Source organism: Microtus pennsylvanicus, chromosome 19 (genome assembly GCF_037038515.1).
Source record: "Microtus pennsylvanicus isolate mMicPen1 chromosome 19, mMicPen1.hap1, whole genome shotgun sequence".
NCBI classification, from domain to species: Eukaryota; Metazoa; Chordata; class Mammalia; order Rodentia; family Cricetidae; genus Microtus; species Microtus pennsylvanicus.
The window spans coordinates 9,101,885-9,126,623 of NC_134597.1; the positions used below are offsets into that span (position 1 = coordinate 9,101,885).

Sequence of the window (24,739 nt, forward strand, 5' to 3'; positions counted from 1 at the left end):
CCTTAGAGATAAGGTAAGAATGCAAAATATGATGGACTCTTTTATGTTTTCAACTTGTCCAAATGAACACCCAAATTTATAAAACATGTCCTTATCATGAGTTTTACTTGAATAAAGAAGAGGAAGATCATATAATTCACAAAAAGTTGCATAAGGATATGCTCGCATTCAACAGAATAATGTTCTGCTTCTGTAGCCTTGAGAAACAAACACTGATGGGGGATGGACTGGGAGTATGGTAAAGTCTGAAATCCATAGTGAGGGATATGAACAGTGAGCACAGTGATCCCCATGTTTGTATTGTAAAGGCATATTCAGGGAGCTCCATTGCCTACACGCCCTGCCAGATACAGTGCCTGAAAACCATGGCCTTCCACTGTGCTTTCCAGCTCAAGAAAGGAAGACACTTCCATAGAACAAATTTGATATTCTTTTAGTTTTTATCAATCATTACTGAAAGTCATGACTCAATGCCCCCCCCCCCAAAGATATCAAACACTTAGTAAAGCTCACAGGGTAGTTTTTCTGAAAAAGCAGCTTGGCCATTTTCCCAATTTTTTTTCCTGTGGGTTGAACACCCTGGGATCATGTTGGTATCTCGTAGACAAAAATTAACCTGAAGAAATCATAACTAAATTATTTTAAACACTGCACCTCTAGTCTGTGCTTATCATACCTCTAGCTTAGTAACTTCACACTTAATGTAAGGTGATTCTTTGAAGCCTTGACCAAAAACTCTCACTGTAACACAATTCTGCTTCTGAATATCACAGAATCCGGCATTCTCAAGGTCTGTAATTTCAGGAGCTATATCTTTAGAAAAGAAAATGACAATAAGCAGCGCTTGCTTTGTGAATTACAGTAAAAAAAAAAAAACCTCTGCATTATTATCTTGAAAGTCTAAATTAAAAGCATTGGTCAAATAACATTTCAAAATAAACTCAAAACATTATTTATAGTAATTCATTACTTAAACATTTAATAACATTGTTTTAAAGAGCTATCGTTAATCATTGAAAGAATAGAATTTTCATACTGATAACTCTTAAACACAAATTTCACTGGTTCAATCATATTTGTTATCAATAAAAGGTGGATGTTAATAAATTACTACTATCATAAAATAGACCTCCTGGTTTTGCCACATTGGTTTGCAAGAAATAGGTGGATTGCAGGTAAAACATGGTGTTGTAATAAAATAGCTTAGTTAGTGATGCAATCTTTACATTTCAAAAATTATTTCAGCATTAGAAAAAATATCAAAGTGTGTATACACTCCTATTCCAGTATCACCCATATTTTTTGTTGTCTGATGAACATACCTGTGAGTTTATTAGTCACTGGCAGGGAATACCTCTCTTAGCACTCAGAGTTCATTGGATTTCACGTGGCCTTTCTCTGACTGTGGCCTTAGGGAACACATCTCACCTGCCTCAGAGAGAGCTGCTTGTTAAAAAGGAAGTGTGCGTGGGAAGCAGCTCAGTCTTCTGCCTAAGCCCTGGCAAACCTGAGTGAATCTAACAGCTAGCCTTAAGGGACAAATTGTAAGCATATGAACTCAGAATTGTCAAAATCCTCATAAAAAGTGTATTAGTTTATTCTGTCACATCTGTAACAAATGTCTATTGACTGATATATTTGCATACAGTGTCATTAATGAAGTAAGGGAATAAACCAAATGAAGCCCCTATATAACTTAAATTTTATCATGGAAAGATTGTTCTAAAAAGTAAAAAAAAACATAAAATGTATAAATGTGTGTTTTCAGTAATGTACAGAAATTTTGTATTAACTGTATTATAGGAGATTTAAAATATGGGGCTGTGTGAGAAAAAACTACTAGGAATTTTTTTAAGTAAATACTGAGACAAAAGAGCTCCAAAAATGGATCTAAAGAAAAACAATTTTAAGGAAATTAGTATAATTAGTAGAAAAACATAAAACAGTGCTTAAAATATACTAAATGATGAGGTCTAGGCAAAAGGTTATTCTCTGAAGACAGGAGCACCCACTGTGTACAAAGACCCTGCGCCTGCGTGGGCCTGGCGGTTTCAGGGAATAGCAACAGAGATGAAAGTAGTTGCCAAGGCTCAAGAGCTGTCAGAAAGAGGCCATCAAATGGCAGGGTGCTGGTGGAGCAGTTGCAGGGACATCTGCCTTGACTTTGAATAAGATGAACCACTTGGGGGAAATCATTAAGATATTAACTGACATACTTTTCACTGTAGACTTAATAAACACTATGGACAAAGACACTTCCATAATCAGATGCCAACTTCAATATCAAAGTTGTCATTTGCCTACCATAGGAGTCACTGCAGTCATAGGAACTGTAGCCTGGGAAGCAGACACAGCCCCAGTCCGTACACTGGCCATGGCCGCTGCATAGATTGGGGCATTTCAACACTTGGAGAATGCCTCCTATTGACTTCCTGTATTCTTCTGTGCCGTGATTTCCTTCCTCTAGAACCCTTCTCTCACATTCATTCTCTAACAAGGCTACTCCTGCTTCTGCCCACCTCACGTCGTCCTTGAGCAGAATGTCATTCACGCACATGTCTATAGCACGGTTTAGTGTACTGCCAAGAAAGGGAAGGCAGAGCCTCCCGAGGCTGGAGTTGACTAGAGTCTGCTGACAGAGAGCCAAGATGCTCAGTTCAGTGAGGCCCGAGGCTGTGGGCCATGAGGGCACAAATTCCTGCTGGCTGTCCTCAATGTGGTCCTCGGGGAAAAAGTAAGAAAACTCTTCCAGGTTGGTTTGTCCGAGACCCTGGAAATCGAACATGGGAAACAGGTCCTTCAAGTTTCGTCGTTTACGTCTGTTTTGTGGATTGCTCCTGATCTCCCAGGCCTGTGTGTGCCTCTCATTACTGAAAAATTTCAGTGGGCTTTGTGTCTCATTTTCAGGATGCTGCAAACGCAACTCCAGTTTGGTTAGGTTTGTATGGGCTTTTTCTTGGAGTAAGAAATTCAAATTATTTTCTTCCTCGGGGGCATGAGTGCTTTTTTTTCTAACAAGAGCTTCTGTGTCGATATATTCAGAGGTGATATCTAGGCCTGGTATCAAGGAAGAGAACTGGATGTCCTTGTGGTCTTTGCAGCTGGAAGCCATTTCTGAGCGAGAGCCGCTGTCCAGATGCTGCGAGGCGGTACCCACCAAGCAGCTACAGTAGGATAGTTTCGCCAGAAACTGCTGGGAAGCTGGGCTTTTGTCAAACATGCTTCTTCCTGGTAAAAGCCTTCCAGATGAAAAACAGGATAGTTATTTGAACAAGAATATTTTCTCCACAAATATATTGTGGAAAAGGCAGAATGTTGAGTGACCACTGTTCAAACTTCATAGTAACAGAATAATAAATGAAAAAAATAGCTTAATTCTCACCTCCATTCATTGATAAAAGCAAGATAATTGTTGGCGTCATGATCAATTGTGATCCCGTTTTTGTCATGGAAATCGTTTTCTGGGTTTTCATCGAAAGTGCCACAGAGCCCTAGTGTGTTTCTGTAGTCTAAACTAGGGGCCCTGAGTGTTAGACTCATGCCCCACACACTGAGGTCAGCACGGATGAATGCTCCCGAGGAGAACCAAACCTGAAATCAATGAAACAGATACTGGAATGGAAGATGCTGAATTCAGTGGGTTAAGATGTACATTAGATATAAGAGGGCTGGAGAGATGGCTCAGAGCACTGGCTGCTCTTGCAAACATCCTGAGTTCAATCCCAGCAACCATATGGTAGGGGAAAAAAAGATATAAGAAAGTTATTTGTCTATACATACAAAGAATGAAACACTGATATTATTTTACGTGAAAACTTTCATTTAATATTACATTTCAGAGCAATGTGTTTTTATAATATGCTGACTTGAAATTTGGTCACAATTTTAATTTTTTAAAATTTTATTTTCATGAACATGTATGTTTTGCCAGCATGTATGTCTGTGCACCATGTGTGTGCCTGGTACCCTCACAGGGAAAATAGGGTGTCAGATCCTCTGAGACTGGACTTGTAGACAGTTGTGACCCACCATGTAGGGGCTGGAAGTTGAATCTGGGTCCTCTGGAAGAGCAGCCAGTGCTCTTAACTATGGAGCCCTCTCTCCAGAGCACATCATTGGAGCAAATGATTGGTGACTTCTTTAATAATTTAGATGTGATATTTTATGTGAATAAAGCAGTTAAAGCTAGTCAGGATAAAGTTCATAAAGTCATATTTCAGAGAATATAGAATATTCTATAATATAGAATATAATATAGAATGGCATTGCCAAGTCATTCATTCATAGTAATAAACATACTTGAGAGGAACACAAGGCCTTGCAGCAAATCAATATTATTTTGTTGCCTGTAAGTTACAAAGGTTGCCAGGGAAAGTGGCAACAGAGCAAGCAGAGACCAAATGGTCCTAAGAGCCTGTGCCATCTGCTTATGAACCACTGCTCTTGGACCCAACAATATCCTGAGGGCAACCACCTAGAAGAATAACTGACAAAATGACTTTTCCTAAAAGCACTGAAGATACATAACCCATGTTTCTCTGTCGGTTTGAATATACTCATTGTCCCCTTATAAAAATAATGCAGGCAGTGGTAGCGCACACATTTAATCCTAGCACTTGGGAGGCAGAGACAGGTGGATCTCCATGAGTCAAGGCCAATCTGTTCTACAAAAGGTAGTTCCAGAACAGGCTCCAAAAGATAATAGAGAAACCCTGTTTTGAAAAAAAAACAAATCAAATAATAATAATAACAATAATGTGCACTCATTATAAAAATTTCTTTTCAAGTATAAAGAAACTTTCCATTCCTACTCACTAAGATAGTTAAAATTATTCTAAACTCTGTATTTTGCATTTTCCCTAACAATCAACAAATGCCCACTCCCTCATTTTCTTGACCATAATGTTTTCAACTATGTGTCTCATTTGATTTAGCTTTCGTTAAATTCTCCTCACAGGGAGAGATGCAATGAACATCACTGAAGTTGACCACATCCTGAACGACAAGCTCCCAGAGTGGAAATTTGATCAGATACACATAGAGTCCCTCAGGAAGGATGAAATTCTCTTTCATTATCTCTACTCTTGAAAATATTATAGGAAAGGTAGAGCCATTTATTTATTCAAATGCTGATGATATATGTTAGTGTTTTGTTAATTTTAGGCATATCTTCAGTGTTATTCTGTAAATTATCTTTTTATTTTTATTTCTTTATTTTCTTGAGACTGAGTTATGCTACAGACACCAGACTCATTTTGAGCTCACCTTACCTTCTCTTACCGTGGCTTCCAAAGTGTTGGGATAAGAGGCATGTGCCACACCTGGTGCTTTTTGATGTTATTCAGCTTTATAATTGACTACTGATTTTATAAATACATACACACACACACACACACACAAACATATATAATACAAATGTTCTACAGACTTACTGTGCTATAGCAAATGATTTTCTGATCCCTGATTCACATTTGGTTTTGAATGACAGAATTCAGTTAATTAATGCTTTGTTTGCAAGTTATTATTCATTAAGTATTATAAAATTTTAACACATTTAAATTTTTATTTAAATTCAAATATAGTTACCAAGAATTTCCTTTTTGAGAGATGAGAAAGTGAGCATGACCTTAAGATATAAATATCTTGATCGCTGGTCTGAAATAATATCTTTGTAAATACTAGTGATAAAACATTTATAAAACAAAATTTGGGGCCTTTTGCCTGGTGATTTTTATGATTATCTCTTTCATATATCTACCAGCTTCTGGAGTAGTAACAGACTGTATTCATCTGAAAATCACTTAACTCTTCTTGAATATTGATTTTTAATTGTCATTTTACCTAACATACATCTGTCAGACACTGCCAAATTGTTTTGTGAATCAATCCACAAAACTGTAACATTAATATGTTTTAAAGGGCCAATTTAGAACTGTTAAAAATGTGTGCCATTTTGAATAGCAGGTTAGAAAAGAAGGTTTCTTCCAATATCTGAGTCAATTTAAAGTCATTTTCTTTCCTTTTTCATATCAGTGAGCAAGATATCCTCATATATCTTGTATATATACATGTATATACTGTGTCTTAGCCATACTTATCCATTCCCTTCTGTATGCTGTTTTCTTCAACAAACTAATATTAAAACATAACAGTGCTTGATTTGTAAATGATAAAGAGAAAACTATTTTGAATATTAAACTTTGACCTTTGCTCACGTACCGTGATTTTTCTTCGTAAATAAGATTCAGTTATTCTGATGTTGCTTGATGATGAATCTTGGCTCTTTACAAATAAATATTGTGGAGATTCATACAAGTGGGCACTGCACATATCAAAAGTAACGATGTCAGCTTCTTCTTTGGCAACAAAACCACAGTTACATGACCCAGGATACTGAAGACTCCCGCAGTCCCACTGCCGAACGTGTATTTCAAAATCACGTGACACACTCTTATAAAGTACAAATGTTCCCATCTTGAAGTTATCATATACCCTAGTATGAATAAAATCAACAACACTAAAAATCAGGATAAAGTATTATAATGATATAAACGTAACATAAAAATTTCTTAAATGTATGTATACGTAGTCAATATATTTGATATGAGACTAAAAAATTTGTATTTTCAGCACCTTCATAATTCTGTAGATGGATTTGTGTTCATGAATAACCCAAAGTGACAATACATACCTTATTTCTTTCCAACAACTTTTTTTCTTTCTGCCCACCCATCAGACTTCCTAATTAAAGGCAAACATGTTTGCTGTGTATGAATGCATTTAATTGTTTTTCTTACCAGAAACATTTGTCCAACATGACCACTACTTAATGGCTTTTGATAAGCAGACTCTTTTAATTAATCATTAACTCTACCTTTATTCTTTTCTACCTGTTTTAATTTTCTTCCTGGCATGTACTTGCTTCCAACACTGTTTTATTACTGTTGTTATTATTGCTCATTTTGCTTCTGCATTTCTTCTTCTATACAAAGTTCATCACCAGGGCAGAAAGTATTATTCTTCATTCACTTCCTAACTTCATTCACTGTCTAACCCTCAGCACTCAGAACATGCTTGTCACCTGGATCTTTTACAACTAATATTATGGAATGAACACAGATCAAGTGTGAGGATTCCTCACTGAGGCTGTAACTCTCCAAAGACAGCCATGAAAGATTTCTGCATACAAGATCAGTCCTGATAGTTTTAAATACTCACTGAAATTTGTGCAGTGCTATTTATAATAGAGGGTTCTACAACTCTTCACTCAGGAATCATTTCGCTGACAACTATCATAGTAAGTTTAAAACACCTGTCAGCATGAAGAAAGTTTTACTAGACAAGGAATTGTCTTCTTCTTAAAAATACCTTAGCTTCATGAGTTCTTCAGAGGAGCATCCCCAAATTTAAATCTTTCTATTCAGACATTAAAAGCAGTATCATCTTGATCCCTTTTTCACTACTTTAGCCATTTACTACAAAGTCCAGAAATAACTATAAAGAATTTATCATCAATTAAGAGGAATTAATATTAAGAAAAATAATTCAAAGATTACTCTGCTATTATTTAAACATACAGCACAGTAAATATTCTCAGTGAAAACTGATTCATTATCAAATATAAGTAGATGGCCAAGCAAAAAAGATTATAGATTATATAGTTGTAACTATAGTCATTCCATCTGCACTTGTAATAGTCCAAATATCCAGGCTCACTAGTTGTCTACATTATTCACCCAGGACTGGAGTTAAGGCAAAATTATTTAACACAAATACAATAATGTCTAGAGGCAAATCACTGAATGTGCAAATCATAGACAAAGACAAAGAACTGGTAAAGAGTGTGACATTTAAAACAAAACAGCGTAACTAAAGAAAATAAAGAGTATGAAAGGAGAAAAATTAGAACATTACCTGCCGTCAAAGGTAATTATGTGTGGGTCAGTAAATGAATAGCAGTAAGCTGATGGGACGTCCTTGACTTTTATCTTCAGAAGAAAAATATGTTTAAAGGTTAACATTGATTATTGGTTAGTGATAGGCAGTAAATTATTGAGCGAGTGCAATTAATGATAAATTAATTCTTACATTTATAGTTTCTAAAAATGAAATTATTTTAAAAATAAAAATATCAAGTAATTTTAAAAGGTTTATATATATTATATGTAATCAGAATATATATATATATACACGTGTATATATGCCAGGTAGGAATAGGTGATGACAGAGACCAGAAGGAGATGTCACAGGCAGTTGTTAGATGTCCTGCACGGTGCTAGGAACCAAATTTGGGCCGGCTAGGAGAAAAGAGGGCTCTTGAGCCATCCCTTCAGCCCCAGCAAACAATTAAAGAAAACATCATTATTTTTCTGATTAGTCACCTGGATGCTGTCTGGAATGTACTGGTCCCACAGGAAATGCTCACTGACTATGGGTTCCACAGTGATGTCTGTGACTCTGTCTCCATCCCGGGAGAAGTCTGTCAGGGCAGTGTAGAACACGGCAGCATGGCTACATATTCCATTGCTACAAGAAGAATTCTGGAGAAGGTCCACATGGCAGGAAGATAAGGCCACATTTAAGCCTAGGTGTTCTTTACCTACTTAGGGAAAAAAAACATTTAATTTTTTTTTGCAGATATGTACAAATCAAATTCAGTTACTTGATTAATACGAAACATTAAGATTAAAATAATATTCTTAAATAATTTAACGAATATGTTGCAATGTTAGTCTAAATTAAAATAAAGCTACTGAATTTGCTTAATCTTTATAGATAAATATTAGCTTTAAATATGTTTACACAAATATATATAAACACAATTATTTTCAATAAGCTACTAACATATGTGTATTAGATAAAATTCAAAAGCAATTAATAATAAAGTCAGGATAAGTTAATAAATATGTTAGTACTATGGCTTCATCAACATTAATTGTATACATATCCTGATCTATAAATATGCATATTAAGAAGAACACGATTTGGGTTTGTTGATTATGAGTTATAATCTTATTCCTCTCATAGGTATCTAGTATATTTAGAAACTCAAAATGATCCTGTGCTTAGTAACAAAGAAAAAGGAAAAGAATTTTGAGAAGAAATAGTAACAGAAAATGAAAACAGAACTTTAAAAAGAGAGATGGCAATCAATCAGGCAGTGGTGGTGCATACTTTTAAGTGCAAGACTCAGGAGAATTCTGCAGTTTCAGGCCAGCATGGTCTACAAAGCAAGTTCCAAGACAGCCAGAGCTGTTACGTAGAGAAACACTCACTCAAAAAACAAAACAAACAAATAAAAGTTATAGTTAACTTGTGTAATTTCTATTATATCTATAAACAAAAAGAACACAGTCCCAAAGTGAATATAAAGAAGGGGGTTTTCAAATCCAACTCAGAACAGAAACACCATCCTGAGACTCAAGAAGAAATGAATTCTTAGAATTGTCTTGTCACCCACATAGACTCTACAAGTACGAAATTACAGTAGTCACATAAAAGTAAACTGTGCTCAATTCAAAATCCTGGGGAAAATGTTTTCCTTTTATTTTCCTGGTAACACATTTTTCTCATACACATTTTTTTTTTTGGTTTTTCGAGACAGGGTTTCTCTGTGGTTTTGGAGCCTGTCCTGGAACTAGCTCTTGTAGACCAGGCTGGTCTCGAACTCACAGAGATCCGCCTGCCTCTGCCTCCCGAGTGCTGGGATTAAAGGCGTGCGCCACCACCGCCCGGCTTCATACACATTTTAAAAAAAAAGTGGAAACATCCAAATTTCTTAGCCAGCTCTCTGAGGGGAAGGTGGAATATGGCTCACTTACGCACAGTTTATGACTTCATTTCAAAAGTTTACAGTGTAAGGGCCATGAACCGTGATACTCATTTAATCATTTAAATGGAAGACTATTAAGACCCAAGATTCCACATGAAGCTTACACTGGGGAGAGAAGTGTGAAGAATTCATTGTGAGACCTGCGTTTTATAAGCTTGAACTCTTGGCAAACTGTAAAGAACGGGTTGCCCATCTCTGAAAACAAAGCAAAGAGAGTAAGTGGGAGGCAGGGAAGAAGGGAGATGAGTAATAATAAGGAAGAAGTAGGGAAAGGAAAGATGACAGGTGTTAACGAAGAGAAGGTGATTCAATAGTGTGCTTGAACCCAGGAAGAAAAATCATGAACCACATTGCCAATCAACTCGACCTTACATGAGATTATTGATACACTTGAGCTATTGCTTGATATAAGCATGGAACATTTTCTTATCTGAGTACAGCCCATAGACATACTATGAAGGAGGATGGGGATCAGTTAGTATGGAAAATGTAATAAATCGAATGGAACGCAGTGTGATACCTTGTTCGATGGTTCTCAGTCTTAATGAGATTTTGCAAACTTGATCACTAAATTCAGAGCAAACAATAGGAATTGTACTCTCTACCCTTAGCTGGTATTCCTTCCCATCTTCTGATATAGTGCTCAGTTCAGGTTTTAACTAATATGAGAAAAAATACATGTGTCAGTGATGTTCAAATAGAACATATTCCTAAAGATCAATTTTGAAAACAATTTTTCTCAACAGATTGTCTTTCACTTAGTGAGCTGTTAATAACTCAATCATTGCGTTTTATTTAACTAAATGCAACCCATTAACATCAATCCAGTAAATATATATATGAAACATTCAGTGCCATTCGGAGAGTTTCAGCACCACTCTGAATTTAGGCTGAATCGCTTCCTCAACATAAGTTGGACAGCCTTGTGGCCAAGATGGATTCATTGACTCTGGAGGATGGAGGAAGAGAGATTTTGCTACACCCCCCCCCCCGCCATTTCTTTGCTGATGCCTACTGACACAACCAGAGGAGAACCTGGTTACTTTCAAGGATTTCATGTCACCATTGAGATTCATGTACTACTTAATATATGAATCAAAATAGTGTTGTCACCCACAATATCTAACTCCTCAGCTTGTTTCTGAGTTTTGTCTTCTAAGTTACATTTCCTGTGATGTATTGATACAGTCTGAGTCATTCCAGTCCACAGGCTAGCCATGTGTAGTAGCAGAGATCTTTTGTTGTTCTCACAGCCTCGAGTCCTAGCTGTCTCTCCAAAGAATTGCTTCTTACTGCTATTTCTCTGTTAATCTAATGAGAAACAGTGGCTGACCACCAATGTTATTTAACTATGTGTACCAGACTTTCTGATAAGGTTCAAGAACCATCATGGGAAAATCACAGCAAATAACCTTTCTCATTCATACTTACTACTACATACCCTAATTCCTGCAAAAAATCCCTGGCTTTCAACAGCAATGCTTTGAACATCTGGTTTCTCCAATAAAAAGATGGAAGCACTGCAGAATATCTATGAATACAGTTAAGAAAAATCTTTTAGTAGTGACATTATAAAGAAACATGAGGATTATTATCCTTAAATCCTTTATGAAATTGTTAGTAAATGATCAAATTAAGAAACGGGGACTAGAGATAGGGCCAACAGTTAAGATCACTTGTTCTTATAGGGACTCAGGTTCTAACCTTAGCACTCACATGGTGGTTCATATCGCTCAAAAATTCCAGATTCAGAGGATCCAATAAACTTTTTGAGCTGCATGGCCATCAAATGCATACATAGCACACACTTGCAGACAAAACCCTCACAAATAAAATAAAATGAAATAAATTAAATTAAAAATGTAAAGAACCACCTGGCCAGAAGGTTCCTGGAAGGGAGTGGAAGGAACCTCCAGCTCCTGCTGCAGGGGCTTCTTTGTTCCACTACCCTACCCCCTCCGAGTTTGCCCTTTTGTCTGTGGGGTCCTTAGACCAGGAACAGATCCTGCTCCTGCACTGAGAAAATACAGCCAGAGGACATTCATTTTCATCTGTGGGGGTCCTTAGATCCACCAGCATGACTGGCTTCAGTGCTGAGGGCCCCTAGGAGAGGCCAGACCAAGAAAATTCCCCAAGTACACAGTCAGTCACAGCAAAGATTAGACAAAGATGACAAGACTCTCCTGGCAGCATTTGAAGCAAGAGATGGGCAGGCACCAATGCAAGAATTCCTCCAACAACCTGAAAGGCAACATGACAACACCAGAACCCAGCGATCACGCAACAAGAAGACTTGAACACCCTATTCCAGAAGAAATAGAAAAAATCTACTTTAAACATAACATTATCAAAATAAAAGAGGACCTTAAACAGGATGTGGAAAACTCCTTTAAAGAAATGGAGAAGACAAACAAAAAGGTACAAAAAAATGAATAAATCTCTCAAAGATACCCAAGAAAACCAAGAAAAAGCAATCAAACAGGTAATGGAAACAGTTCAAGACTTGAAAAATGATATGGAGGTAATTAAGAAAACACAAACCGAGGGAAGGCTGGATATGAAAAATCTGGGTAACCAAACAGGAACTACAGAGACAAGTATAACCAACAGAATACAAGAGATAGAAGAAAAAAATCTTAGACGCTGAAGATACTATAGAGGAAATAAACTCATTAATTAAAGAAAACAACAAATCCAACAAATTCTTAACACAAAACATCCAGGAAATCTGGGACATCATGAAAAGACCACACCTAAGAATAATAGGGGTAGAAGAAGAAGAATTACAACTCAAAGGCCCAGAAAATATAGTCAACAAAATTATAGAGGAAAACTTTCTCAACCTAAAGAAGGATATTCTTATGAAGGTACAAGAAGCATACAGAACACCAAATAGACTGGATCAAAAAAAGCATCCATCATCATATAATAATAATCAAAACACAAAACATACAGAATAAAGAGCAAATATTAAGAGCTGCAAGGGAAAAAGGTCAAGTACCACATAAACGGAAACCTATCAGAATTACTCCTGACTTCTCAAAGGAAACCATGAAAGCCAGAAGGTCTCGGATAGATGTACTGCAAACACTAAGAGACCATAGATGCAAGCCCAGACTACTATACCCAGCAAAGCTTGCATTCACCATCGATGGAGAAAACAAGATATTTCAGAACAAAAACAGATTTTAAATTACGTAGCCACAAATTCAGCCTTACAGAAAGTACTAGAAAGAAAACCACAAACTAAGGAAGCCAACAACACCCTTAATAACAGAGGCATCTGACAACCCTCCACTAGCACAACTCAAAGAAGGGAAACACACAAACACTACCACCAGGAAAAATAACCAGAGTTAGCAACCTCTGGTCATTAATATCACTTAATATCAATGGACTCAACTCACCTATAAAAAGGCACAGGTTAAGAGAATGGATATGGAAACAGGATCCAACATCCTGCTGTGTGGAAGAAACACACCTCAACCTCAAAGACAGACACTAACTCAGAGTAAAGGGATGGGAAAAGGTTTTCCAATCAAATGGACCTAAGAAACAAGCAGGTGTGGCATTACAAATATATAACATAATTTATTTCAAACTAAAATCAATCAGAAGACATGTAGAAGGACACTTCATACTCATAACAGATATAATTTATAAGGAGGAAGTCTCAATCCTGAATATCTATGCCCCTAATATAAAAGCACAAACATATGTAAAAGAAACATTACTAGAACTCAAAGAATACATAAAACCCCACACTCTAATAGTGGAAGATTTCAACACTCCTCTTTTACCAATGGACAGGTCAACCAGACAGAAACTTAACAGAGATTAGAACTAACAGATGTAATGAACCAAATGAACTTAACAGACATCTATAGAACATTCCACCCAAACAGAAAAGAATATACCTTCTTCTCAGCATCTCATGGAACCTTCTCAAAAATTGATCACATAATTAGCAACAAATAAAACATCCATAGATACAAAGAAATTGTAGTAACCACCTGTATACTATCGGTTCACCATGGAATAAAGTTTGAATTCAACAACAATTCTACCCCCAGAAAGCCTACAAAATCATGGAAACTGAACAGTCAACTACTGAACTACCCCTGGTTCAGGGAAGACATAAAGAAAGAAATTAAAATCTTCCTAGAATTCAGTGAAAATAAAGACACAACATACCCAAACCTATGGGACACTACGAAATCAGTGTTAAGAGGAAAGTTCACAGCACTAAGTGCCCACTTAAAGAAAATGGAGAAAACTCAGAGACTTAACAGCACACCTGAAAGCTCTAGAAAAAAAAGAAGCAGACTCACCCAGGAGGAGTAGAAGACTGGAAATAATCAAACTGAGGGCTGAAATCAACAAAATAGAAACACAGGAAACAGTCCAAAGAATCAATGAAACAAAAAGCTGGTTCTTGGAGAAAATCACCAAGATTAACAAACCCCTATCCAAACTAATCAAGCGACAGAGAAAGAGCATGCCAATTATTAAGATCAGAAATGAAAAGAGGGACATAACCACAGACACAGAGGAAATTCAGAGAATCATTACTACAAAAGCCTGTATGCCACATATTTGGAAAATGTAAAACAAATCGACATTTTTTTAAGATAAGTATCATATAGCAAAGAGAATCAAGATCAGGTGAATAATTTAAATAGATGTGTAAGTCGCAAAGAATTAAAGCTGTTATCAAAAACTTCCCTACCAAAAAAAGCCCAGGTCCATATGATTTCAATGCGGAATTCTACCAGAACTTCCAAGAAGACCTAATACCTATACTCCTTAATGTATTTTACAAAATAGAAACAGAAGAGTCATTGCCAAACTCCTTTTATGAAGCTACAGTTACCCTGATACCAAAACCACACAAAGAATCAATCAAGAAAGAGCTAGTTCCAGGACAGGAACCAAAAGCTACGGAGAAACCCTGTCTCGAAAAATCAAAAAAGAAAAAAGAAAAGAAAGAGAATTACAGGCCAATCTCACTCATGAACATCGATGCAAAAATTCTCAATAAAATAATGGCAAACCATATCCAAGAACACATTAGAAAAATTATCCATTATGATCAAGTAGGCTTCATCCCAGAGTTGCAGGGCTGGTTCAACATACGAAAATCTATTAATGTAATCCAATATACAAATAAACTGAAAGAAAAAACCATACAATCATTTCATTAGATGCTGAAAAAGCATTTAACAAAATTCAACACCACTTTATGATAAAGGTCTTGGAGAGATTAGCGATACAAGGGTCATACCTAAATATAATAAAAGCTATTTACAGCAAGCCAACAGCTAACATCAAATTAAATGGAGAGAAACTTAAAGCCATTCCACTAAAATCAGGAACACGACAAGGCTGTCCACTCTCTCCATACCTCTTCAATATAGTACTTGAAGTTCTAGTAATAACAATAAGACAACATAAGGAGATAAAAGAGATTTGAATTGGAAAGGAAGAAGTTAAACTTTCGTTATTTGCAGATGATATGATAGTGTACATAAGCGACCCCAAAAACTCTACCAAAGAACTCCTACAACTGATAAACACCTTTAGTAATGTGGCAGGATACAAGATCAACTCCAAAAAATCAGTAGCCCTCCTATATACAAAGGATAAATAAGCAGAGAGGGAAATCAGAGAAGCATCACCTTTCATGGTAGCAACAAATAACATAAAATATCTTGGGGTAACTCTAACCAAGGAAGTGAAAGATCTATTTGACAAGAACTTTAAGTCTTTGAAGAAAGAAATTGAAGAGGATACCAGAAAATGGAAGGATCTCCCTTGCTCTTGGATTGGGAGGATCAACATAGTAAAAATGGCAATTATACCAAAAGCAATCTATAGATGCAATGTAATCCCCATTAAAAACCCAACAAAATTCTTCACAGGCCTTGAGAGAACAATAATCAACTTTGTATAGAAAAACAAAAAAAAAAAAAACAAAACAGGATAGCCAAAAGAATCCTATACAATAAAAGTACTTCTGGAGGCATTACCATCCCTGACTTCAAACTCTATTACAGAGCTACAGTAATGAAAACAGCCTGGTATTGGCATAAAAACAGAGATGTTGACCAATGGAATCTAATTGAAGACTTGTATATTAACCTACAAACCTATGAGCACCTGATTTTCGACAAAGGAGCTAAAATTATACAATGGAATAAAGAAAGCATCTTCAACAAATGGTTCTGGAACAACTGGATTTCAACATGTAGAAGAATGAAAATAAATCCATATCTATCACCATGCACAAAACTCAAGTACAAATGTATTAAAGACCTCAATATAAAACTGACCATGCTGAACCTGATAGAAGAGAAAGTAGGAAGTAGTCTACAACATATTGGCACAGGAGACCACTTCCTACGTATAACCCCAGCAGCACAGACATTAAGGGCAACATTGGATAAATGGAACTTCCTGAACCTGAGAAGCTTCTGTAAAGCAAAGGACACTGTCATTAAGACAAAAAGGCAACCTACTGAATGGGAGAAGATCTTCACCAACCCCATATCAGACAAAGGTCTCATTTCTAAAATATATAAAGAACTCAAGAAACTAGACATTAAAATCCTGAATAACCTAACTAAAATATAGGGTACTGAACTGAACAGAGAATTCTCAATAGAAGAAGTTCAAATGGCCAAAAGACACTTGAGGTCATGCTCAACCTCCTTAGCAATCAGGGAAATGCAAATCAAGACAACTTTGAGATACCATCTTACATCTGTCAGAATGGCTAAAATCAAAAACACCAATGATAGCCTATGCTGGAGAGGTTGTGGAGTAAGGGGAACACTCATCCATTGTTGGTGGGAATGCAAACTTGTGCAACCACTTTGGAAATCAGCTTGGCGGTTTCTCAGGAAACTGGGAGTCAACCTACCTCAGGATCCAGCAATTCCACTCTTGGGAATATACCCAAGAGATGCCCAATCATACTGTAAAAGCATTTGTTCAACTATGTTCATAGCAGCACTATTTGTAATAGCCAGAACCTGGAAACAACCTAGATGCCCCTCAATAGAAGAATGAATAAAGACGGTGTGACACATATATACTTTAGAGTTATAATCAGTGGAAAAAAAAATGATATCTTGAACTTTGCATGCAAATGGATGGAAATAGAAAACACTTTACTGAGTGAGATAACCCAGACCCAAAAAGAGGAATATGGTATGTACTCACTCATAAATGCATTCTAGCCATAAACAAAGAACATTGAGCCTATAGTTTGTGATCCTAGAGAAGCTAAATAAGAAAGTGAACCCAAAGAAAAACATATATTTATCCTCCTGGATATTGGAAGTTGACAAGGTCATCGGGCAAAAGTTGGGAGCAGGGGGGTGGGGTGGACTGGGGGGAAGGGGAGATGGAGTGAGAGAAGGGGGAAGGGGAGTATTGAGGAGAGCTTGGGGGAATGGGATAATTGAGATGGAGGAAGGGTGGATATGGGAACAGAGAAGAAGTTATCATAATCAAGGGAGCCATTTTAGGGTTGGCGAGAGTCTTGGCTCTAGAAGGGTTCCCAGATGTCCAAGGGGATTTCCACAACTAATTCCATGGGCAGCAGAGGAGAGGATGCCTGTATTGGCCTTATCCGATAGCCACACTGATGAATATCTTGCATATCATCATAAAACTTTCATCCAGCGATGGATGGAGATAGAGACAAAGACCCACATTGGAGCACTGGACTGAGCTCCCAAGGTCCAAATGAGGAGCAGAAGGAGAGAGAACATGAGCAAGGAAGTCAGGGACACGAGGGGAACTCACCAAGGCCAGCTGGGCTGGGACTGATGGAGCATGTAATCAAACTGAACTCTCTGAATGTGGCTGACAATGAAGCCTGACTGAGAAGCCAAGGACAATGGCACTGGGTTTTGACTCTACTGCATGGACTGGCCTTGTGGGAGACTAGTCTGTTTGGATGCTCCCCTTCCTAGACCTGGATGGATGGGGGAGGACCTTAGACTTCCCACAGGGCAGGAAACCCTGTCTGCTCTTAGGACTGGGGACAAATGGGGAGAGGGAATGGAGGGAGGGGGAGGGAAATGAGAGGAGGTGGAAATTTTTAATTATTTAATTAATTAATTAATATAAAAAATAAAAATAAAAAAAAGAATGACCAAGATCAAAAACAATGATGACAGCTTATGCTGGAGGGGATATGTAGTACATGGAACACTATGTATAAACTCAACTATGCTCATAGCAGCATTTTTTGTAATTGCCAGAACCTGGAAACAACCTAAATGCCCCTCAACCAAAGAATGGTTAAAGAAGATAAAGTACATTTCCACAATGGAGTACTACACAGCAGAAAAAAATAATGACATCTTGAAATTTGCAGGCAAATGGATGAATCTCGAAAACATCATATTGAGTGAGGTAACCCAGACTCAGAAACATAAATATCACTTATAAGTACTCACTTATAAGTGTCTTTTAGACATAAAGCAAAGAAAAACTAGCCTACAAGTCACAATCCCAGAGAACCTACACAACAAAAAGAACCCTAAGAAAGACATCCACGGATCTAATCTACATGCAAAGTAGAAAAAGATAAGATCTTCTAAGTAAATACAGAGTGTGGGGATCATCAGAGAAGGTAGAAAGGGAGGGGAGAAGGAGGGCAGCAGATAAAAATATATAACTCGATAAAAACAATTTTAAATCATCCAGTTCTGAAAGCCAATACATTCACGAAAAGTATATACAAAGGTTTTTTTTTTTTGTTTTTGGTTTTTTGGGTTTTTTTTGTTGTTGTTGTTTAGCTTTACATACCTTATCTCCAAGTCTGAGATTTATGCCATCAAGTTCTAAGAGGGAAAATGCCTGAAGAGTGCTCTCTTGTCTCAGCTCTTCTTTGATTTCTTGGGAAGAAAATCTAGACCAGGCTATGAGGAATCCTATTGAGTTGTTCATTGGGGGGACATCAAAAGCACACCTACAAAACACTTGTGAGTCAACCAGCTCCACTGTCACCTTCGGACTGCCCGGAGGTGGAGGAGGTGATACCGTGGATAGCCAGCCTGGGTGGGAGGAAAGCACAGAAAGGAAGGAGTCAGGCATCCTGAAGAAAGAAAACAACCTTACTAAAAAGGGAACTGAAGATAATAAATAAACTGATGTTAGCGTTGAGACTGACTTTAAGAAGATAGGGAAACAAGTTTGGAAAAATGATTATTTTTTAGAAGGCAACAAAGGGAAACACGTGTGCTTATACTATTATGCATATTGTCTGACAACATGGTAACTTAACTCAAACTTAGGTTAATTGTGCAGAATCTTTACAAAGTCTGGATTGTGAAAAGTGGTTCACATTCCTTAGGCAATCATCTTTTCTAAACTACAGAACAAATACAATTTAGTCACTAGACATTATAAGTTCATATTTTAGATATAACTATTTACCATAGCAACATATCAAATATGTATTTTATAATTTGTTTTTAACTCAATCATCATAACTTGGGGTTCATTACATGGTGGATATGCTGGCAGTGAAATCTGAAGCCCTAGACAACTCTCTGACTCTTACCATTTTTCTGAATTTTCTTCTAGGACCCATATAAATAGTTCACAATCTGTTTTATAATTCTAGGCATTTGCAAAGTTAAATTGAAGAATTTGCAAGAATTTTGTTTTGTTTTAGAAATAGAAAAATATCCTACTGATAAAATCTTACTAGACACTTTAAAAAAATATTCTGAGATACAAGTTTTCCTATTACATTCATTATTATTTTGTGACAATTACAAAGTTATCTTTCCAGATCTGTCCTGCAGATTTTGAAAAGCTTGTGTTAAGGTTTTTCTATAGAGAAAACATAATTCAGATTTTTTTCAAGCATCATTTTGTCAGACACCATATCCCAATGACTAACAGCAAATGATTCCTTTACAGTTAACAAGATTAATAACAACAAACATGTTGAAGTCTCTTGAAGAAGGGTCTTTGGGGGTTAGCTCAGGTTGGCCTGAAGCTCGGTCCTTCTGCCTCAGCCTCCCAAATGTGGAGATTAAAGTAGGCCCAGATATAAATATTTTAGCAATTCCTTAAGCCAAGTGACGATAGTGATAGGGAGTTTTTCACTCATGTTACTTTAAATTCTCTACAGTTTTGAATAGCTTGTTTTTTTCTAAGTAATTGCACAAATGTTTTAAATATCGCAATTTGAAAAATAAGTAACTAAAGAAGTTAAGTAAATGAGTTTGTCTGTTGCTCTCTGTGATTTTGGATTTGGAACCAGGACTTGAAAGTCTCTGTATCACTCAGTACACCTCCAGCACCAGCTGAAATGTATTTATTCAAAAAGGAAAAGAGTTTTATTTCTTTAATACTGATACCTAGTTAGGACATGCCTAATATCCATGGTATATCAATAATCATATTATGTACTTATTGTTACAATGATTAAGGGGTACTGTCTTTTTTGTACTATTATAACCTAAAAACTAAAAGAAATAATAAACATTTAAATCACAGCCTCTAATGAGGAAGAGACTTTGAGACAGAACGATTGTTTGATAGAATTACTAGGAAAGATGCCTGCGAACCAATCTGCAACCAGAAGAGAACAGAGAATCAACCCAGAGATATTAATTATAGTAACTAGATGAAACTCTTAATTTTAGGGAATCATATTTGTCTGTGGACACAATGAAATGACTAACTTTTGTCTCTTTGTTTTGAGGAGGGTTACTCTATGGAGCCAAAGCCGAACAGAAACTTACAGCAATCCTCCTGCTTCTACTGTGGTTGAAGATGCACACCAGTGTGCTAGCTATTTTACAGGGTTTTTTTTTTATTTTTCCATATTATAAAAGAATACGAGCCAGTGGTTGGTGGGTTAGGCCTTTAATTCCAGCCCTTGGAAGGCAGAGGCCAGCAGACCTTTGTGAGTTCAAGCTCAGCATGGTCTACAGAGCGAGATCCAGGACAGCCAGGGTTACACACAGGCTTTAATTAAAAGCTTTAATTAAATTAGAGCCTGTCACGAAAACCACACACATATACAAAAAAAAAAGGAAAAGAAAAAATATTGTTTTAACTATTGTGCTTCACACGTCCTTGAATAGTTTTAGAAGGTAGATTTTTTGAAAGTAATATGGTAGGTACGTATACATTTATATTTTTATGAAAATAAGTTTAATTGACAAATTTTCTTGTGAATAAATCAGCCAATATTTCCAGTTGTTTTTAACTCTGTGCTTCTGGCAGCCTCAGGAATGTGTGTTCTACACACATAATAAATAAGCTACTGTTATTGGTGATTTCTACCAGGCTGGTGCTTGCATAATTCAACATTAAATTAAAGCCACAGAACAAACAAATTCACAGAAGTCACTGTCTTATATATAAAGTCACATTATATACAAACCAAAGCCATACACACCAATACAGTCACCTCCAATTTTTATTTCTCCAGGGCCACATGTGTGTAACTTCACATCAGAAATAGCTGCAAAAGGTTAAATTTTGTATATTTAATTAAATGACTATACATGTGTAAAAGCACATATATCCATGAACAGTTCTTTGGGATTTTCTAGTTGCTCTCTCTGGGATTTTTTGATAAGGGTTTTTCTCGTCTAAGGATAAGATCAAACAGAAATGATCAATGATCAATGATTGTATTAAGTACTTGTAGCTTTCACACCTCCTTTAGGGTCTGCATTATTAAGTATCAGAGCACACTTATAATTTCAAATTCTTTGGCTGTGGGAGTGTTTATTTCTTATTGAAACACAAAGTGACAAGTTACTTCATTTTGTAGGACAATTTGGCATTTTCATTTGATACTAAATATGCTCTTAACATAATGCAGATACTTCTTTTTCTGATAATTACCCAAAGGATTTTAGAGAGACTTCCTTGACAAAAATGTACACGTATATTTATAAAAGTTTTAGTCATGATTGTTCAGTTTATAGGTATTCTATGGCTCTTACCTCGACCTCAGTCTTAAATGGTGATCTTGTCTCCTGGAATCTCAGAAGGAGAGTGTATCTGAGAGCTGGCCCTCTCCTCCCCTACCCAATTTTTGTTTTATATTCCTCTCTAGGGCTGGGATCAAAGGTGTGCACCACTGGGGTTAAAAATATGCACTGCCTGGTTGTTATGGCAACCAGAGTGGCTACTGGGATTAAGGGTGTGCGTTATCATAACCTGTGACCTTCAATTGGTATGTTCACTTCCTGTATCATGCTAATGCAGTTTTTCGTCTTACTCCTATTTTGGAAGGTCAGGGGTAATTAAAGTAATTGGAAGGGTGAATTCCAGTACTCACTGGAATTTCTTCCTGATACTTTAGGGGAAATTTGCATGTGGAATACATAGCTATTTATCCTCTTCTTTGAGAGTTACAGCAAGCTTCTTTTTTATGACTTGTTTGAGGTTTTCCACTACAGAAGAGATTATACATATCTTGATCTGTACAGTAACGACACCAGGGATTAAAGTAATTCCTGGATCTATATAAAGATTCATTAAGTTTTTCTAATTAAAAGTAAAATACTACTGAAGTCCAAATTTTCACCCCTTTCCTTACTATCTGTTGTGTTTTAACTGGAGAGGAAAAGGGCAAGAAGAAACCACGTTTCTTAAGACCTTCAGGCATTATGCACGGTAAGTCTGCTTTAATGCGGTCACAGCAATATAAACTTTAGATCCTATTAAGGGACCAATAAATATCTGAAAACAAACCTGTACAACTGAAGTCAGAATGTTAGCTTCATTTTAGCAATAATGATAGACAAAGTTTCCTGCTAACACTATCTCAGTACAACCTGTCCAGAGTACAAACGCACTCACATTTCCACGATTAACAGTTGAAAGGATTGCTGATGTTTCCTTACCTTCAGCACAGTAAGCCATGCATCCCTGAGTGGGTTGCAGGAAGTACACAAAAAAGTCTCCACAGTTTCTAACGGACACAGGGATGCGAAAGAGGCAGCAGTCTTTTTCAGTGCTAAACAGAAACTGCCAAGTGGCACAAGCTGTCAGTTGCTTGATCTCTCCAGGAAGAGGCAGTTTTTCGGAACCACTCAGAGATAGCCAGATGGGGGCCTGAGTTCCACAGTGGTTCATCTTTTATATCAAAGGAAAATAAAAGTTGAAAATCCAATTAATTTCATACAAATAAAAAAACTGTACATTTTTAATAATATTCAAATCTAATATAATCTTTAAAGTAGTAAATTATCAATTAGTCTGGAGATGTGGCTTTGCAGTTAAGAACACTTGCTGTTCTCACAGAAGACATAGCCCTTGAAATATATATGAAATAAGATAAACAATATTCTGCTAAGATGTCTTTTTGTGTAATGTATTCTCATTGCAGGTCTTATATATAGCTGTGTCTTCTAGGTTAAAAATTAAGAGTAGTAAAATACAGAGCAATACAGAGCATAGTCATTAGTGATGATTGTCAACATGAGCATATTTATTCAAGATTATAATACTAGTTTCAAGATACATATTTCACCCAAAAGTTGCTTGTACCTGGACAGTACTCGGAACTTTCCGTGGAGCTAGTGGAGGTTTGTGATAAGTCAAAGAACTCATCTCGGGCAATATTGCATGTTGTTCTGTTCCTATTTGTAATGACTTTGGTTACATGACTCAAATTTTACATTCACATTTTTATAAAGAGGTGCATTAGCTACCTCAAACTCTCACTGTGAAATCAAGTAAGGCTATCTACCTATAATATTCACAGTGAAGGAACATGTTAGTTGCCAAATAAATGTCATGTCCGAATACTTTCTCACCATTTTCATAGCACAGAGGTTCTGAAGAAACAGGTTTTTATGATATTTAGAGTTAAGTCATATTCTGTAGATTATGTGGATAGGATTATAATAGCAATAACAGGGGTGAATGAAACCCTAACTGGTCACCAGTAACCTGCCTATAAATGGCAGCACTGAGTATTTAGAGACAGAATGATCTCTGGGGATTTCTGACTCATCAGTCAAGCTTCACTTGAGGTCCTGATTCAGTAAGAGATCCATCCTACTTCAAAACCTAAGTGGAAAACAATTGAAGAAGGCATCTAATATCAACTGGCTTCTTCACACACACACACACACACACACACACACACCATGCAAATCATATATGCTGTATTGAAAAACACTGAAACTTCACTGACAATCTGTTTTCCTTAGTATGGAATAGAAAGTGATGGGCTTGTAAGTTTTGACATATATAAGAGTCCGTAGTTAAGAAAGGAATTGCCAGGTGGCAACTAAGAAGCAATGAAGCAAAAATTCAAGAGTATTACTTAATGGCATTTTCCTGCAGTTATATACCTGGGTCTATGTTCAAATTTAACTCTTTGGCCTTCTAATAGGTAACCAAGAATATATCTGTTGCACATAATTTGGTGGAGAATGATTTCTATTACATTGTGTTCCACAGATGTGGAAATTATCTAAGATATTGTGTTTCAAAATACTTGTGGACTAAATGGAGCATAACATTTCTATTATAGCCATTACCATTGAACTAGGTATTACAGGAATATTGCAAATTAAATCAATCTACCAAGAATGAAGGTAACACTTCAGTCAGGGAAAAACCTACCTCAACACATTTGGTTGGCATCTCAGCGGGTCTGTCAAAGATGAGAAATCGGTACCATCCAGGGATGAGAGAATGGTCACAGATCAGGTCTTGAGCAGCCGAATGCTGGAGGTACACCGAGTCAAAGTGGACACTTCTGTAAGGACTCCGAAGAAACTGGTGGCCCCCAGGAGAACATTCTGGAGAAAATTTCCATGCCATGCATTTACCAGCATAGTAAGTCTTCAAATAAAAATTGATTCTCTTTCCCAAAGAAAGAAAATAAACTCACTATTG

The 24,739-nt window shown here is 36.6% G+C and overlaps 1 protein-coding gene across 1 annotated transcript in view; it reads right to left on the bottom strand.

Annotated features, from left to right (window-relative positions):
• Vwde (von Willebrand factor D and EGF domains) overlaps positions 1 to 24,739 on the bottom strand; it is a 62,013-nt gene that overhangs the window by 32,745 nt on the left and 4,529 nt on the right. Inside the window, exons 2-13 of the mRNA XM_075953962.1 lie at positions 24,464 to 24,642; positions 22,732 to 22,963; positions 21,270 to 21,335; positions 18,656 to 18,903; positions 11,274 to 11,363; positions 10,353 to 10,491; positions 8,382 to 8,599; positions 7,915 to 7,988; positions 6,220 to 6,493; positions 3,383 to 3,591; positions 2,305 to 3,239; positions 677 to 813 (exon numbers count right to left, since the gene is read on the bottom strand). Of these exons, the coding sequence (XP_075810077.1) occupies positions 677 to 813; positions 2,305 to 3,239; positions 3,383 to 3,591; positions 6,220 to 6,493; positions 7,915 to 7,988; positions 8,382 to 8,599; positions 10,353 to 10,491; positions 11,274 to 11,363; positions 18,656 to 18,903; positions 21,270 to 21,335; positions 22,732 to 22,963; positions 24,464 to 24,642 (2,801 nt within the window). The remainder of the gene's footprint in view (positions 1 to 676; positions 814 to 2,304; positions 3,240 to 3,382; positions 3,592 to 6,219; positions 6,494 to 7,914; positions 7,989 to 8,381; positions 8,600 to 10,352; positions 10,492 to 11,273; positions 11,364 to 18,655; positions 18,904 to 21,269; positions 21,336 to 22,731; positions 22,964 to 24,463; positions 24,643 to 24,739) is intronic.